General features: G+C 34.0%; 1 protein-coding gene across 4 annotated transcripts in view; it reads left to right on the forward strand.

Annotated features, from left to right (window-relative positions):
• LOC124438522 (AP-3 complex subunit mu-1-like) overlaps positions 1-18,057 on the forward strand; it is a 33,531-nt gene that overhangs the window by 1,175 nt on the left and 14,299 nt on the right. For 2 of the 4 annotated variants that reach the window (XM_046988689.1, XM_046988690.1), the window contains exons 6-16: positions 42-75; positions 435-514; positions 824-872; positions 973-1,029; positions 1,255-1,318; positions 1,420-1,466; positions 1,536-1,583; positions 2,134-2,181; positions 2,423-2,491; positions 3,568-3,702; positions 3,989-4,268. In XM_046988689.1, coding sequence (XP_046844645.1) covers positions 42-75; positions 435-514; positions 824-872; positions 973-1,029; positions 1,255-1,318; positions 1,420-1,466; positions 1,536-1,583; positions 2,134-2,181; positions 2,423-2,491; positions 3,568-3,702; positions 3,989-3,997 — 640 coding nt within the window. In that variant the 3' untranslated portion in view covers positions 3,998-4,268. Of the gene's footprint in view, positions 1-41; positions 76-434; positions 515-823; positions 873-972; positions 1,030-1,254; positions 1,319-1,419; positions 1,467-1,535; positions 1,584-2,133; positions 2,182-2,422; positions 2,492-3,567; positions 3,703-3,988; positions 4,269-8,566; positions 8,662-10,138; positions 10,206-10,703; positions 10,766-11,101; positions 11,186-18,057 lie in introns of those variants that run through there. The other 2 variants (XM_046988691.1, XM_046988688.1) reach the window with 2 other exon arrangements.

Raw genomic sequence — 18,057 nt, forward strand, 5'->3', positions numbered from 1 at the left:
TTTAAAGATTTTTTCCCCTTTTTTCAACTTTGTTCTTTCAGATTGACTGCAACTGTAAATTATCTGGCATGCCTGGTATATTTATGATACTTTGTTATATCCCTAGCAGTGTGCGAATTAGTTCAGAAAAAACGATGTGCAATTTTTTTGACAAAAGTGTTTCTTTAAAGGCATAAAGCGATATTACGTTAATTATTATATAGCGCTAATTGCCAAATTAATATTTTTAAACGTGAACAAATTCATATGATTTACGACAGTGTTTTTCGTTAAAACCGCTGATTTTTGCACATCGTTTAAAAAAGTGATGTGAAATTGTTTTCATTTTAGCTAAAACGATGTGCAAATTGCACATTGCACATCGTTAATTCGCACACTGGTCCCTAGATTAAAATTGAATTTATCTGTAGATTAAAGATTTTTATTAATTATAGATCTCAACATGTGTTTTACAAATCCTCATATCCTTGAAGATGTCAGTTTTCATCCTTGTCTTCGCTTCAGAAGATGGGAGGTACGTAAGTGTGAATGTTGAATATGGATTGTCTCTGATTGAAGTCAACACAAATTATTCTTAATATGACTAATAACAATTGTCTTTTTACATTGAACACTTTTCTTTCAATCTTGCACTAAAACTGCATTTGAACGCGACTACTTCAAATGTCTGTGTATTTTAGTCTGAACGAATTTTGTCATTTGTCCCCCCGGATGATCGTTTTCGTTTAATATCATATAACATGGCAACCGGGTGGGTGTTTTAGCAGTTATATTTTCATGATGAAATTGTCTATTTTGATGATATTTTTTGTTTTTTGTTTAGAGTAAATATGCTACCATTGTTTGCAAAGCCTTGTGTCTTGTTTCAAGAGGTTTATCAACTGTTGAAATTATTTTAAAATATTTTTTATTGATTGAAATAAATTAAAGTGTTTGATTTTTCTACATTCGTCTTTTTCTTGGTTGTTTTAGGGCGGAAGTGGAAGATTTGAATTGTCGATAAGTTCAAAACCAGTTATGGGTAAAAATGTATGTATTTATAATCATGTCAATTTATTAAACTGCTGTTGCATCTTCTTGCATTTATAAACTTAAAGATATAACCTAAACTAGTCCATTTTTTTCATACGTATTATCTCAAAGCATTTTGTATAAAACTAACTACATCGTCCTAACGTAATCATACCAAGTCAAATATTGTATACATTAACTTTTTCAAAGTCTTTTCACTCAATGTTTCCATATCTTATTTAGATCGAGAATGTCGTGACTGTTCCATTTCCTAAACAAGTTCTCAACCTTAACTTGACTACAAACGGTAAAAACACTCATAAAATATTAAACATTACAGTCTGATGTTTCATTGCTCTTCATTGACGTTTCCCAATAACATTTATGACTTGTGTTCCATGTTTTCATTTGGTACCTATTCATTTGATCCAATCAAAAAAGAGCTTTCATGGGAGGTAGGTTCATGAGGAAATTGTCACGATCACGTGGTTATGTAAATCTAACGTTACGTTAAACAATTTTAGATCGGTAGAATACAATCTCAGACATCGTCACCTAACATCAAAGGAAATGTAAGTAAAACTTGTTTTTTTTTTAATTTTTGCCCGTCTCAGTTGATTTACAGACGTCTTGCCATGTTTTTCAAGAAAATATTTTCAAACTTTTTGCATGCAGAGCAAGATTTCCCTTCACAACATTTTTTGCTCACGAAGTAAAGTAAGGTCGATCCTTCCGGTAACCATTCCTTGGTCACAAAGTAAGGTCGATCTTTACAGGTCGCTATCACTGTAGTTATATTCTTAAATTGTATTCTCTTTTCTGATAATTGGTACTATCCCTCTTCCACTTTGGTATTCACCTTTAAAGATCTGATTTCCTACCATAGTTAAACAACGTGGTGATGTGAGAATCGCTCTGATCTTTTTATGAAACTGCTCTCGTTTCATTTCGTCTTATGTTACTTGTCGTCAAATTCTTGCTGTGTGTTGGTTTTCTGTAGTTTACTGCTTCTTATCATAATCTTTGTTTATTTTCTTGGTTTTTTATGAAAAGAATTAATGCATATCTCCATAATCTTTTAATTTCTTTCTTTTTGTCTAATTTCCAATGCTTATACTTCAGATATCTTTAAGCGATGTTCCATCTTCGTCAGAAACACCAACTGGATTCGTAAGTGGTTTTTTACTGAGTAACGCATATAAAACCAGTTATAATTGGATGATATACTAAAATAATTCCCAAACCAAACGTTCTCTATGATACAAAGTTAACATAACTTCCCTCAGACATGATTTATTTATCAATTCTCCTTAAATCATAAACATGCAACAGCCTGCAACAGTATCATCATAAATTTCTAGAAATCTGTCTCCCTTTCGCCTTTATTCATCGGTAGCATTCTTTTCTTTAGTTAAATTTCAAAATATATTCATTTGCGGCTTTGGGATTGAAAGTCGGTAGACTGGATGTACATGGAGAGGTAGGGACAGTTTGCATGGTTTGTTGTGTATGTAGGGGTACACTTTGCATGGTTTGTTGTTCACATAAGGGTACACTTTGCATGGTTTGATGTGTATGTAGGGGTACACTTTGCATGGTTTGATGTGTATGTAGGTGTACACTTTGCTTGATTTGATGTACACATAAGGGTACTTATTGCATGGTTTGTAGTCTATGTAGGGGTACACTTTGCATGGTTTCATGTACACATAAGGGTACACTTTGCATGGTTTGTTGTGTATGTAGGGGTACACTTTGCATGGTTTGATGTGTATGTACGTGTACACTTTGCTTGATTTGATGTACACATAAGGGTACTTATTGCATGGTTTGTTGTGTATGTAGGGGTACACTTTGCGTGGTTTGTTGTACAAATTGGTGTTCATTTTAATCTTGAACAGATGACTTGAGTCCAACTAATGTTTTATGGTTTCTGATGTAATTTAGAACTACAAGCTATGAAAGGAGTCAAGACACAACAGCTGGACGGTATAAGATAACATAAAATTTTGTTTAATAAAAGCACAACACAACATTTACGCATGGTTAACAATTTGCGAATCTCCTTCCTAATCCTTCGACATCACAAATTTTGATTAGCTTTCGAAAAGGTAATTCAAGTTGTTGTGTTTTTTTCAACATGTATGCATGTTTGACAAAAAAAATGTATTGTCTGCTGGGACTGCAGTGGCCATTGAACTTTACCATGGAATAAAAAAGCAAAGTTGTGAATGCAATCTTCAACGATGTTGAACGATAAAAATACGTCAACCCACCAATACTGTACACGCAAAAAAGTTATGTTATATTGCAGCACGTTATATTCAGAGAAAAATTTCACTTGGAGCAACTGTACAGTCACTGTGAGTGCAGTGTGCAATGTTAAAAAGGGAACCATTCTAAATGTGAAGGGAGGAAAAATCTGACTTGTTCAAGTTATTAGTAGTTTTTAGTACAAAATGGGAATCAAGCTTTAGAGTTTGTTTCCACTAGCTGAAAATTTTGTACATTTTGCCAAAAAATTTAGCATGGTTTGGACTCTTGTTATTTTTCTAGTGTTACATGGCTGCTTTAAGCATATGGAGTTGCTGGTCAGAACAAGAAGTTGGCATTCCACTATTCAACGTGGCTTCAATTCTTTCCGTTTTTCTGGTGTTACTTGGATACTTAAAGCGTATGGATTTCCTAAACGTATGTAAAGTTTTTATTCTCGTTTATGATACATAGCGTTCCCAAGTCGCAATTGGGTATTGTTTCTAAGTTTGTAAGAGATTTTTCGATCAAAGTTTTATCTGTTGTCAACATTTCTAATTATGTTCTTCCTGAAAATGAATTTCTGTCTGCGGAAACTGATCATTCAGTTTATCAACTTGTTGTTTCATTCACAAAAAATGCCAAACGATCATACGAGGCAGCTGCATGGCAGTTTTGAATATCATATGATTTTTACAATGTTTTATTGAATTTTTAATTTCAGGGAATTTGATGGGTAGTCTTGACGGTCATTATGGATTTGCCTACAAACATTGGCTAATAGATCCTGCAATAGAGATTTTATCACGTTTGAGAGGAAGAGAGGTTTTTAAGCAAGTAACTGTAAAAGATCCTATGTCACTATTCATTTCCTATAAAAACCAACTGCTATGTTTAAAGTACTTAGCATGTATTTTTTCTTTTTCTAAATACCATTGTTAGAAAAAACTGTTAGATATGTTTGAATTTGATCTATGAAATATATAGTCTGAAGAGATTTTTCATTTGTCTTACCGTTGGTTAGTCTATTTCGTTTGATTTGTTACAATACTGTTCAAAATTTCATTTTTATGAACTAAAAATATCTAATAGAAAACGAAGTGCCTGTACATATCATCTGTACATTTCATCACCTTGATGAATGATGCAAAATTTAACATGACGTCGTTCATAATATTTTGTTGGTTGTACATACCATAAAAATCTTGATATCGTACACACATAAGAATGTAGAAGCTCTCTGCTTTGCTTGCAGCAATTATTTGTAAACGTTTTTTTTTATTGCAGCAAGAGTTGGAATTTCTGGTTAATCTAATGTAATAAAACTTTTATAAACTAAATAACAAATAGTAAAATTGATAGAAAAGTTTACAAAGTTAGTCAGAATTGCTGCAGTACATAACACACCTTCCTTGCTCTTCTAACAACAGTGAAATTATTGAAATAGCATAATATTTGAAAGCATTTATTCGTTCTAAAAATTAGGAACTGAGCACTCTAGCTACATGGCGTTAAAGTAACAAAAAATACAGCGTCTTCAATATGTTGAAAGTATGTTATAACTTATAACGAGCAAATGATTCTTACTGTTAAAATGTATGAGAAAATTTTCTTGTCTGTTTTATGTTGCTGCGTTCTAAACAAAGTTTGAAAACATCTCATGTTAAGCTTTTTTGCATCGGGATTCTAGTTTTTTCTATTCCGAATATAATACTTGTAAATTTTCCATATATTTATTCACTCTACGCAGAGCGCTGAGATAACACTCAAAAAAATCTTTTTATTAGTGTACTTCCTGCTGTGATCTTTTAAAATAGATGATATTGCAAAACAGGTATTCGACACAGAATCCAGAGCAAAGTAATTTATGATCCCATGTATATGATCAGTCAATTTTTAGGCTTATTTATGTCTTATCGTATGGAAGTTTCATCGTAGTTAATGTTGGTGCACCAAAGTTATCAATTATATTTTTATGTTATTTAGAAGCAAATCATGACGACAACTTCCATAAACTTCTAGACAAAAGTAAGAATATTAAAGCTGACGTTCACGAGGCTCTCCAAAGGTAATTTTTCTTTCATGGGATATCGATTATGTATGTTGACCTGTGCATGTCGGAACATTAAGAAAAATAGTTTTTAGACAATATATAGTTATCGTTTCTTGGTCGTGGCTTAGTGGGAAGTATGGAATAGCTTGCCCAAACAAGAAGATGCCGTTTCCTCATTTGTATGTCACAGTTGATTTTGAGAAAGAAAATTCGGAGGATGCTATCAAAAATGAGATCGATGAAAAGTTAAAATGGAAAGCATCGAAATACATCGAATTACGATCTAAACCATTGAAAGAAGCAAAGTTTCGAATGCTGTCTAAAATTATAGCGGAAAGAACTGAGGGTAGTTTTGGAACATTGACAATGTTTTGCCTTAAGAATGATATGTACTATGCCTTGAACTGTGCTCATGCAGGTGTTGTCAATAATTTGGATAACCGTCAACAAGACTTTTGTGGCGGAGTCCAATTTATGGAAATCCAAGAATCTCTAAATGCCACAGTTAACGAAGAATGCATGGAATACTTTTACAAAGGACAACCAATTGTCCGTGTTCCGGATCAAACGAGAGTGGTGTCTAATAAAGAAGTCGATATTATGTACATCATCATTGGTAGGGAGGAAGATTTTCAGGAGCTTGCTGTAAATAATCAGATGACTCTCAATTTAGATTTGGATATGCAGTGCCATATAGGCCCTCACCACCTGCATTGCATGTGAAACATCCAACTCCAATGTTCTCAAAAGACATCTGAATCGACTACACATCAATCCAAATGCATTTTCGACAATTCTTCGTGCTCGTGAAAGTCTATAGTTAAAAACTTTCTCATCACCTATTGCAGTCTGGTGTGGATATGGTTTCATTAGATTTTCATTCAAAGCAAATGCCTCATCTCCAAGCAGAAAGTAAGGTATAGGCAATAATGTATCTCTTAGTTCTTCAGCTTGTGGGAAATAGCATGTCTTGCATATGTTTTTAAGGTGACTGTCTTTAAAAATTCCTCCATCTGACTGGTTGCCGGGGGGTCCAAGATCAAATGAGATGAATTTAGCAATTGCATCTGCAATAGCCAAGAGGACTATGCTAAAATGTTTTTATAGTTAAAGTACTCAGACGCTGAGTTTGGAGGTGCACACAAGTTGATATGTTTACCATCAATGTTGCCAACTGCATGGGGAAAGTGCCATTTGCATATAAATTCATCAGCAATGTGTAACCATTGTTGCTTTGTTGTGGGTGGCTTTAAATATTCTTCCTTCAGTACATTATACAAAGCTTCACAAACCTCAGGTACAATTTTTGAAATAGATGAAACTGATATTCTGAAACTGTACATCAAATCTTTGTATGAGTATCCTGATGCTAAGAACTTTAATGTTACGCACAAGCGATCATGAGCAGATATAGCATCTCTCATAGTGGTGTTTTTCTTTGCAATGAATGGTGTTAACTTTTCACATAGCTCATCAAACAAAATGGAATCCATCCTTAAAAGTAGTAAAGATTATAATTTGTAAATAAAAGTAAAGAAAAGAAAATTTCATTATTAAAAAAAGAACGTAAAATTTGAATTGATTGTACAATCCACTGACTAGCTTAATTTTGAAGAGTGCATGAATAAAAAGACTATCACATTTCTTAACTTACCGAAACAAATTTCTAAATACATCATGGTCAGTCACTCGGATCTCTTGAATTAAATTTTGTGCTAACCCTTGTGCGTATCGGCGCTGCGCAGTTTTCCACGGTTTTACCCACCATCGTCGTGACTTTCGTTTTTTTTCACTTCGTGCACCATTAGAGATGTTATAATAGCTACTGCCAGTGAACTCGACATTTGAATAACTGGAATGATAACCGAAGCCAAAAATTGAAGCCAAAAAAATATTTGTCGTCATCATTCGTCATCACACGTCAGGCTCTAGTCTCTCGCGTGTTCATTTTATTTTTTTTAAATCATTTGTCCCTTGGTAATGGTTGAGTTCGGATCTTGATCAGAGCGTAAAAATAACGAAATTTTTGAAAGGAAAAGGTTCACGGAAAGTGAATCAAAGTGATAAATCGAGAAGCAAGATGAGGTGAACTTAGTCGATCTGCTCTATTGCGGTTTTCCTTTAAAACATATCAAAGTCTTTAAGGATATTCAATTATTGATATCGAGATGACAACCATTTAGTATTTCAAGTTTCAAGCACTATCAAAATCGATGAAAAATACAATCGCTCTGTAAAAAGTAAAAATGCGAGTTATAGACTCGATATTTGTTATGAAACTGGATATTCAAGGTTCTTTTTTATTCGGAAAAACAGATCTTTAAATCCACTTAAATGACAAAAAAGACAAACACTGTCTTTTTTGTTTTCCGTTTGAAAGTTTACCTTCCGACGAAAGAAAAATTTATGCTTGAATATTTTTTCGTCATATTTTCTATTGTATTGTCTTTTTAGCAAACAGTGTAATTTTCAGTTGGCTTTTCCTCGTTACAAGTTGTAAGTTAAAACAAACTCACTGTAGTAAAGTTTCAGCTGTAAAAATAACCTTTTGCGAAGAGTTGGCCTCGTGTGTTGTTTGTAGTGATGTTGTTTATAGTGATGTTGTTTATATGTTTATGCTTTTGCAATTTGTATTCAAATTTATATTGGCCGTGTATGTTTGGCACTCAGGGGAATGAAACTGACGTACAAACCGCGTGAATATTCGACTTTGAAGGACTGGAACTGACGTACAAACCGCGCAAGAGACTAGGACTTTGGCTTCAATTTTATATCTATAAAATGTATTGTCGTTATCATTCCAGATATATATATATATATGGAGTTCACTGGCTACTGCTTGAAGTTTTTCGGCCTTGGTCAGCGCCATTTTACACAAACAGTGCATTAAAAGTACGTCGTAAAATGAAGTATGAACATGTAACTGTTCATTATTACAATGGGCGCAATATATCAATCGCCATGCGAACAGATATATTTACATATATTTTGTGTCGTTTACACGGTCAAATATATTTGTCGCATAAAAATTGTCATATTAAAATTAATATCCATGACTAATGCTTGAGGTTAGTAAGGAGTCGCGAAAGGTCTTAAATATTCGAAAATCCATGTTTGTAAACGTTATCCGCCATACATTTCTATAGTAATTTGTATCTCGCCGTGGTACCCGGAAGTGCATTTTGCATATATAATTAGGCTTCACTTTTGCTTCCTATATAAGCTATATCCAGTCTATTATCAGATCAGTGATTTACCTGCAAACGTTTGTTCATAAATCCCGACACTGGCTAAGTTACATCATATGGCAGGAAGACGCTTTACAACGAAGACAAATTTAAAAAGTAAGTTTTATCAATAAATATCGACTTAAGAAGAATTATAGGATATACAAAATACTCTAGTTTAACTTTGGAGACATAGTAAAGATATGAAATGCTCATGGTTTAGAATAAGTCTTTCTTATTTCCTCCGCCACGTGTTTATTCGTTTTTTAGTTCGATATGATACATGAACAATTTTATTCATATGGCTTTGAATTGGTCATTGGAAATGTATTGCATTCCCATAATTTTCTTGAGACGAACATCGTCCATCAAAAAGGGAATTTTCACAACTTTAAACCGCCATAAAAATGGAATAATTTGATCAAATCAAAAACTTTTTTACTGATACGCTAGAAATCGCACTTAAATGTAATATCGCCAATAAAATATATGGACCGTAGATGTAAAATTTGCTTATGTAGCACATGAAAATCGTAAAATCACATGTAAGGCACTGTCAAACATGAATAGCCAGGCGTTGTGTATAGGATGATGTCGTTGTCTGTACAAACACGAAAGATGCAATTATTTGTTAAATGATATAAATTATTTGAATGAATCCAAACAATTCATTTTATTTAAAGCTGTAAAACTACATGTGTGGTGTCTCAAACTTGATGAGTATTGTATAGGGCCATTTGTGCTAAAGACGAGGGACATAAATAACCAATTAAAGAAGTCGGGGCTGTTTAAATAAGTCCACTTTTAAAAGTGTTTATTTAAACTTTTTTTTCACTTTTTTTGGTTACATATGGTTTCGAATGAATTGGTTACATACAAACCTATTGTGAGAAAATGAGACAACATTATTCATTATCAAGAATTGGTTTACTAGTTCAATGCATTATCTCTATGGGTTGGTAAATATGCAAAAGTGCATAAAGTTGCAATTTGTTTGTGATTATTTATTTGAAGCTCAAGGAAAAGTGAATGAATTTATATGTAAATTGATGGTGATTGATATGAAGGTATCAAGCACTTGTGATATGTTGAAAATGAAGACTTATTTAGTTGAGAAATTTTAAGTATTTATTATGTGCTATTATTTTGTTTACCAGTAATTATATCTAACTTTATTAAATCAAGTATTTGCTTATTTAATTTCATGCCCATTTTCCTGAAAACATTCCTCTGTTGTGAAAAAATACTTTGGAAAAATTTGCAACCTTGCTGGCCAGAGTCGGCCAAAGATCGTATTTTCATGTAAAGGTGCACCTGATTTTTGTATTATTGAAAAGAGAATTCCTTACATAAGCTCACCTAAAGCTATTTCTTACTAATAGTTTTCATTAACACATTATTTTGTTATGCAATCAAAAAACACCTGTACTATCTGCAATTGGGCTCCGAAAAAGTATATAATTGTTGGATTCCATTATTATTATGCTAAATTCATGCGTATTTTTCATAATTTGGATACAGTCACTGAATAAAAATGTATCTGCAATGAGTATTTTTAATGTTTGTTTACAATTGCTCATTACTGTCTATCTAGTTTGCACTAATATTGAGCTGTACAATTTTCTGGGAGAGGTCTCACTGGTCTGTTTGCAACATTGAAGGTGAGTTATTTTATTTGTCCGAGAAATTAGGCTATACAAAACAAGAGAGTGGCAGATCTCATGTCTGTGATGACACTCTATGCACTGCCTTTTTATCATATTTCTTATTTACAAAAAGTTTAAACCTTTTTTCAACCCCCCACAAATAATGACAATTCTGTTGTTAGTATCAGGAGTTCAAAGTATCATGACAAAACAAGTTGTCAATCAATGAATTCAATGTTTCAAGATAGTAATATTGTTTAAACAGAATTTAAATATCAGGTCTTGAAGCATAGTTAAATGGGATCTAACATAACTCATATTTCATCGCAATTGCCGGATGTTCTCATAACAATTTTGAACAGTTAAATTTATGCCAACTAGAGAGTTCTTTTCTTGTGTTAAAGTGACTGCAACTCCACTTGTTTCAATCTTTTTGCGTCTCCTGTTTTACAGGCTTCCCACATGTACGCAAAGCGTACCTATTTTTGTTAATGCATTTTGTCAAATTCACAGAATGTCCGAAGTTTTTTCATGAGCAGTTGCAAGGTCAACAAAATGTTGACAGAAACGATAAAGTAAGGATTTTTTCTTGCTGCCCAAGCCATCATCCAGTATGATGCAAAGAAAATTCCAGTTGAATAATTTAAGAAACAGTCCATTCATAAACAATTTGTGTTTTGCTATAGGTAGATTTACGCAAGATTTATTGGAATTAATGTTTATTTGTAATAACTGTTTATTTGTAGACGATACTTTTTTCAAACACATTTCAACTTTACGATTGTGAGCATACTGAAATGCAGTCATTTACGAAATCTGCTTAGAGAAATCTCCATAAAGCATATTTTTCCAGCTATGATCTTTTGAATTTGAAATGCTACATTGTAAAAGAAATATTTATTTCTCTCAAGGTCACGAGCTGCAGAAGAAGGCATTCGTGCTTTCAGACGGAAGCAAAAACAGTGAAGAAGTGGAGGTTGTTGAAACTTTCAAAGGTGAGAGAATTTTTACAAACATAGTTGTGACATGCATTTGTGAATTCTTTCAATACCCTAATAACCATTTTAAGAACATTTCATACGTCAGGCGTTTGATTCAATCGCCAATAGTTTGTATTGGGTTTTTCTATAAGATAGAAAGTCAGTCTCTTGGCGATTAAATCGAACTTCCAATGCCTAAATGAAAAACTCTTAACATTTTGTTATTACCTTTATACAAAACAAAAGACTTCACAAATTCAATTAAGTTTTTTTGAGCGTAACAGTCTTTAATTCCATGTACAAATCCCCAATTTCTGTTTTTAACACATATCTTTCAGTTTCTTATTAGTTACAGTTAACAAAAAATAATTTTTAACATTTACCAGGAAAAATTCGATTAGAATGATAATAGGAAAATAAAAATAGACAAATTCTCGGTATTGCTAGTATGGAATGAACAAAGATCTTTTGTTATTTTAAATAGTTGCATCTTAAATAGTTATGCAATGAAGTGTGTCATTGACACGCGTAATATCATTTACCATTTGAACATTTACCAGGAAGAATTCGATTAGAATGATAATAGGAAAGTAAAAATAGACAAATTTTCGGTATCGCTTGTATCGAATGAACAAAGATCTTTTTCTTGTTATTTTAAATAGTTGCATCTTAAATAGTTATGCAATGAAGTGTGTCATTGACACGCGTAATATTTACCATTTGAACATTTACCAGGAAAAATTCGATTAGAATGATAATAGGAAAATAAAAATAGACAAATTCTCGGTATCGCCAGTGGCGTAGCTAGGAAAAATAGTCACTCCCGCCAATCCATCTCTCGCCAGAGGCGCGACCCCACTAGGGGGGTCCAGGGGCATGCTCCCCCGGAAAATTTTGAAATCCAGAGCCTTGGAAACAGCATTTCCTGCGATTTCGAGGGCGAATTATTTGTTGTACAATAATTTATAAAACCCATTTTGTTAGCTGCATTCTTAATGTGGCAATCGTTGAAACTGCAACTAGTTAAAAGGTACTAAAGGTGGCTCAGAGAAACGTTACGCAGGAGACAATTGTCCCCTAAAACATAATTTACTCATCACTGCCCTGCATAAACAGAAGAAATTTGTATTAGCACAAAAATAATATAGTATACGACACTTCTAAAGTGCATAGAGAGATTTTTCTTAGCATTCTACTTGTTAGTTTAAACTTGTTTAGATTGGGGCAAGTAGACAGGGATGGCTTTATTCTTTAAAGTTATGCTTAATTTTCTCAATGCAGTACCATGTATTATACGAACAAATATCAAAACACATACTATACTCATCATTTATAAAGAAAGGCCAGCCTCCTGGGTTTTTCTACAAATTTTTCAACCACCTCGTTATGCAACACCTCTGATTCCTCTTTCTTTTCAATGATATCTTTGTGAATAGATATTCTACACAAAGAGCTAAGCCGACCTTGACCCATTCTATTTCTTAAATAGCTTTTTACCCTTTTTAAGCAAGAAAACGACCTCTCTACTGAAGCACTTGCCACTGCCAACACACCATTCAATTTTAACAAATTTACCACTTGACCTAAACTCGACTGGAGATTAAATTTGAAGATGTATTTAAGAACCTCATTACTGCACTCTTTGTGAAAGTCCTTGTCGTTGTAAATGAAGGAAAGTTGACTCTCCAAAGTTTGGATGTCAAAAAGAGGACTATACTTATCTTTAAGAAGATTGATCTTCTCCTGTGGAACTATGCCCTTCCATGTAGTAAATAGTTTAGGATTTACAAGGTCTAAAAACTCGAACTGATTAATATCTTGAAATCGTTCACTTAACATGCCTTTAATGGAATCAATAATCTCAAAATAAAGCTGTTTGTAATTGTATCTACTATCTGCTGTGGTTGCTGGTGGGCGTACTTTTTCTAGTGCAGTTTGGTAAAACTCGGTGAAAGCTTGATCTGTGCGAAGTGACACAATAAACTGCTTGAAATTGTCAATCTTGCTTATGCCATAGTTAAAATGGGTTTCCCTATTTTGAAGAATGGAATACAAAATTGTGGACTGTTCTAAAATCTTGTAAAAAACACACACTAGAAAACAAAAGAGAAAGCTACCAAGATAATGCAGTAAGCCACTTATTTTACTTAATGACTCATCATCCCACCAAGCTGGTTCAAGTACCAGCTCTAAAATATCTAAAAGTTTTTCATTGTTTTTGTGTAATACATTGATTAATCGAGAGCGATAATACCATCTTGTTTCACCAGGGGCAGGAAACTCAAGGTTATTTGATGTGAGAAAAGCTTTTCTTTTGGGACATTGCTTGTAAATGTACTGTATGTACCTGTATTAATGAAAAGAATTTTAACAGGAGAAATTGATGAGGCTGACTGGCATAGGACCAGGTTCAATCTATGAACTGCACAATGAACAAAATGAGCAAAAGGATACTCTTGTCGAACCAATGCTTGAACACCATTGATATGGCCAGACATGACAGAAGCACCATCATATGTTTGTAAAACCAGTTTTTCTTTTATATTAGAATACTCACCAAGTTTATCTTTGACAACTTGTGATATTGCTGTGGCATTTCTGTTCATACTTACATCCACAAATCCTAATTACCTCTCCATAATTTCACTTGCTTTGTCAAACCGAGCAATAACACTTAGCTGCTCTTTGGTGGAGACATCAGATGCTTCATCAACCTGAATACTCATAAATGTGCAATCATTTATTTCCTTTCTGATTTCATCTTCAATAATTGAATCAAGACAGCTGATAAGACCATTTTGAACTTTTTGGGGAGACTCCAGTTAATCTTCTGTCACCAACTATATCAGATTCTGCTAGTCTACTGTGCAGTCGACGCTCAAATACAGAATCCAACTTAGCAAAACATTCGAGCAACTCTCTATAATTACCTTTGTTCAAGCTACCTTCGGACTCATTGTGACCTCTAAATGGCAACTCTTGCTTTGACAAATACAGCACGGCCTCAGTAACAGTTTTTAAAATTTCTCGATTTTGTCTTACCTCCTCATTGTGACGCTGAATCTCATTTCTTCTAGCGAGGGACATGAGACAATCAATTCGTTCACTAGCTCCATACGTTTTCTATGTCTTAAATGCAGTCAAATGCGATTTAGATTTTTCATGCTTCTTAGCATCAGACATAATACTCCGCATATCGTTGTAGCCATTCTTAGTCCACGATGGCGATGTTTTTGGGGAAAACATTAGACATGGCCAACAAAAACACTTTCTGCAAGGTTGTACTGCCACACAGCCAGTCCTTCGCCTCATACCAATCTCTCTGAAATGCTCTTCCCTTATTTTGGATAGTTAAAGTGGTTATATCACGAATTTTAGCCCCCCTTTTTTATGTGCTTACTTGAAAATTTGGATTATTTGAAGAACTATGACATGTCGCTGGACTTAAACAGATAAATATAAGTTGCTTAATTTTGCCTCCAAAGTCGGGTACTATTTGCGAATTTTTTACGACGCCATATTGATACTTGTGACGTAGATAGTTGAACACGTCTGTTTCCGTCAATATAATATTATATTCTAGTAGGTGATTTTGTTGTCGTTTTTCTTGTCTTAAAAACAAATAATGACAGTATTTTCAATAAAATATTAAAAAACAAGTTGTCCGGAAAGTATGGCCTCAAATCAGTGCTCAGATAATTCGAATTCGATGTCTGAATGCGTATCTGATTCGAGCTCGGAATCCGTGGGTTATGTCGAGCATTTAAACGACTTCGCATATGACGATTAACCGCTAGCAGGAGATGGTGATGAAGTGCATACTCCAGATGATCCCGATGGAATTCTCCCTGCGACATTAGAACAACGAAGTGATGGCGTAATTCCACTTGGTGAATGGTAAGTTGTTGTTTTCTCCTGTTTGTAATATACATAAAGTTACTTTATAAACCAGAATGCTCCCACGTTTCAGGTGTAATTGTCAATGCTGTCATACCGATTTGTTAGAAGGCGCATTAGAGTACAGATGCTGTAAGGAAATTGGACCAGCTTTAGAAATGACATTCGATGGCAGCATTGAGAAAATATCATGCATAACACAGCATGTCAAATTTGGGCCTTTAGTTCATGAGGCTGTCCTTGAAAACGTCGGGCCACTATTGAGAGATAGGAATGAACGTGCTTATCGCCGCCAAGCATCACAATCATTAAATATGTAAGATTGTAAATTGTATGAGAAACAATTTTATAATCAACATTGTTTCATCAACAATAATTAGTCCAACCTTTTTATTTACTTCAGGTACTTGAGAGCTGTGGCATACAGATGGTTGATGCGATGGTTTGTGGGTCTATGGGATGGGAGAATACTCTTTTTCTGCTTGTGTTTACCACTTTATTCGGAAAGCATATCCAAGTGGTAACACAAAGGTTACATACCATCAGAGGGGCGATGGAATAGTCTTTAACTTGTGCACTGTAGAGACTGTTGACCTTCTTGCTGAGTTTGGAATGGTCAGGAAATATGCCTAGATGAAAACCAAATAGGAGATACATGGATGCACTATATAAGTTGACATGCAGTTTAATGGTTTGAAACAAGAGTAAACAATAAAACAAATTGGTGCAACTACTGAGAGGTTAAGCTGAAAGAATTAATGAAAGAATATCTTTTCTTCAATGTCAGTCTGGGAAAAAGACAAAAGAAAAATATATGGAATTAAATCATAGCATAAATGTAAAATGGAAAATAGCAAGCCGTTCAAATGGCGAATCGTTTGCTTCCCAGTGCATACTTAAACATGCTCAGCTTCATCACTAGTAGATGGTACTTCCTCATTGAGAGAACATGTTTCCTTCAGCGATGGCTTATGGAGTATGTCGAATAATCTACAAACTTATATTGAATTTACAAATGACAAAAGAAAATTAACATAAACAAGCGTAAACTTACTTGTCTTCGCTTTCGATCGGTTATTTCGTCCTGTAATGGTTCAGGAATCCCAGCCACGTCAATGGTTGGGATAGCATCTTTCTTCAACTTTCTTTTGAGCTGGACTTACACGCTCAAATTAAGGTCAAAACAAGAATCTTCAAAATGCGCAGAACACAGACACGAGGTAGAGGAAGTCTCAAAACCCGGTCTATGTTTACGCACAAAATTTACCCATTTTCTATGTCTTTGCGGCTCTGTTTCTTTTTTAGGAAACAGATGCATCGACATTCTTTCGGTTTTTGAATCATTGGCGCAACTAATTTGATTAGGTCCGCCAGAAACACAGCGTTTTCCTCCGCGTTTCTTATTAAGATTACTAGTAGAATACGCCATGTTGATATATGTGTTCAACTTTCTACGTCACAAGTCATTAGCATACCGATCAAAAAGTTCGCAAAAAAATGCTGAAAATCGTGACTTTGAACGTCCGTAAAATCACTTTCACCAATCCAATTTCAATTATAATTGCAGATTTAAAATCACTGAAACAAGGTCTTTCAATTTAGCTAATAAAAAAGGGGGGCTAAAATTCGTGATATAACCACTTTAAATCAGGAGTAGGCCGTTCATGAACGATAACATTCTGTTCGACCGACGATCGAGCAGAGAACGGTTTAGCTAATAAGCTATTTACTAAATCAACATCAGTTGAGCAAATCGCAGTCGCACTTGAAGCCATTGTGTCATACACAAATACAAAATAGCAATTTGAGAGTAAACACAATGGAAAATTAATACCGACAATGACACGTAATTTGATAATCACTAATCGCTGTACTCGTATTAAAAGGTCGAATAATTACAACCTCCGCCAATTTAAAATAGCGGGAGTTCGACTATAAAAACAGGAGATTTGAGCATGCGTCAAGTCCCTTAGCCAACCAGAATTCAAAACTTCTTATATAGAATTATATTGTATGTTCCGCCCTCTGAAGATGGGCGGAATACGTGGAGAATCGCGCGAGTATGCAATGTGCGAGAAAAGGCGGTTGCTAGGTTACATAACAAATCTCGAGATTTTGCTGTATTACGATTACGAAATACCTAATAAAAGCGTAAATATGAACGAATAAAACATAATATTACAAATTGTTCGTGAAATAATGTATATCTTATGTCCAAATAGAATATTTATTATTTTTTGGGAAATTTCTACTCCCGCCGGGCGGGAGTAGCGGGACCGCTAGCTACGCCACTGGGTATCGCTAGTATCGAATGAACAAAGATCTTTTTCTTGTTATTTTAAATAGTTGCATCTTAAATAGTTATGCAATTAAGTGTATCATTGACACGTGTAATATCACATTTTTCAATGAATTCTTACATTTTAGATAAACGGACTATTCTTAATTCAAATACTGTATATCTTACATGCCAATACCTTTAAGGTTTTTTTCTTCTCATTAGGTGTTGCATGGTAGCGCCTTGTTTGATTCGGTTGTCCAAATTTAGAATCTCCTGTGTTTTTTTTTTTAATCTAGTCGACTGCAATCAATGGTTAATCACAAACATTAAACAGTTATACTATAAAACGTTCCATTTGCTGTGATTACAATAAGCGGATTGTGTTTTCATTTATGCTTTTAATTTTCTTGGTAGAGATTTGTACGGAAAAAAGTAACTTCCAATTACGTTCACATAGACAAAGACACCATTGCCTTACTGAGTTTAAGGTGTCCCTGATTGTGATAGCTTCATTATAATTGGTGAAAGTAAACCATTGCACTTAATATGTTTTAAATCAAGTTTATAAAGATGAAACTTGACGATAGTAGTCTTTTCTATACCTTGTTATAACTACCTTGTTGCTGTGACAATTTTTTTATGATTTTGTTGTTTTGTTGGGTAATCATAATTTTTAGAATCTGTGAATGATAAGCTTTCCCCTAAGATG

Source organism: Xenia sp. Carnegie-2017, unplaced genomic scaffold, assembly GCF_021976095.1.
Source record: "Xenia sp. Carnegie-2017 unplaced genomic scaffold, XeniaSp_v1 HiC_scaffold_19, whole genome shotgun sequence".
NCBI lineage: Eukaryota > Metazoa > Cnidaria > Anthozoa > Malacalcyonacea > Xeniidae > Xenia > Xenia sp. Carnegie-2017.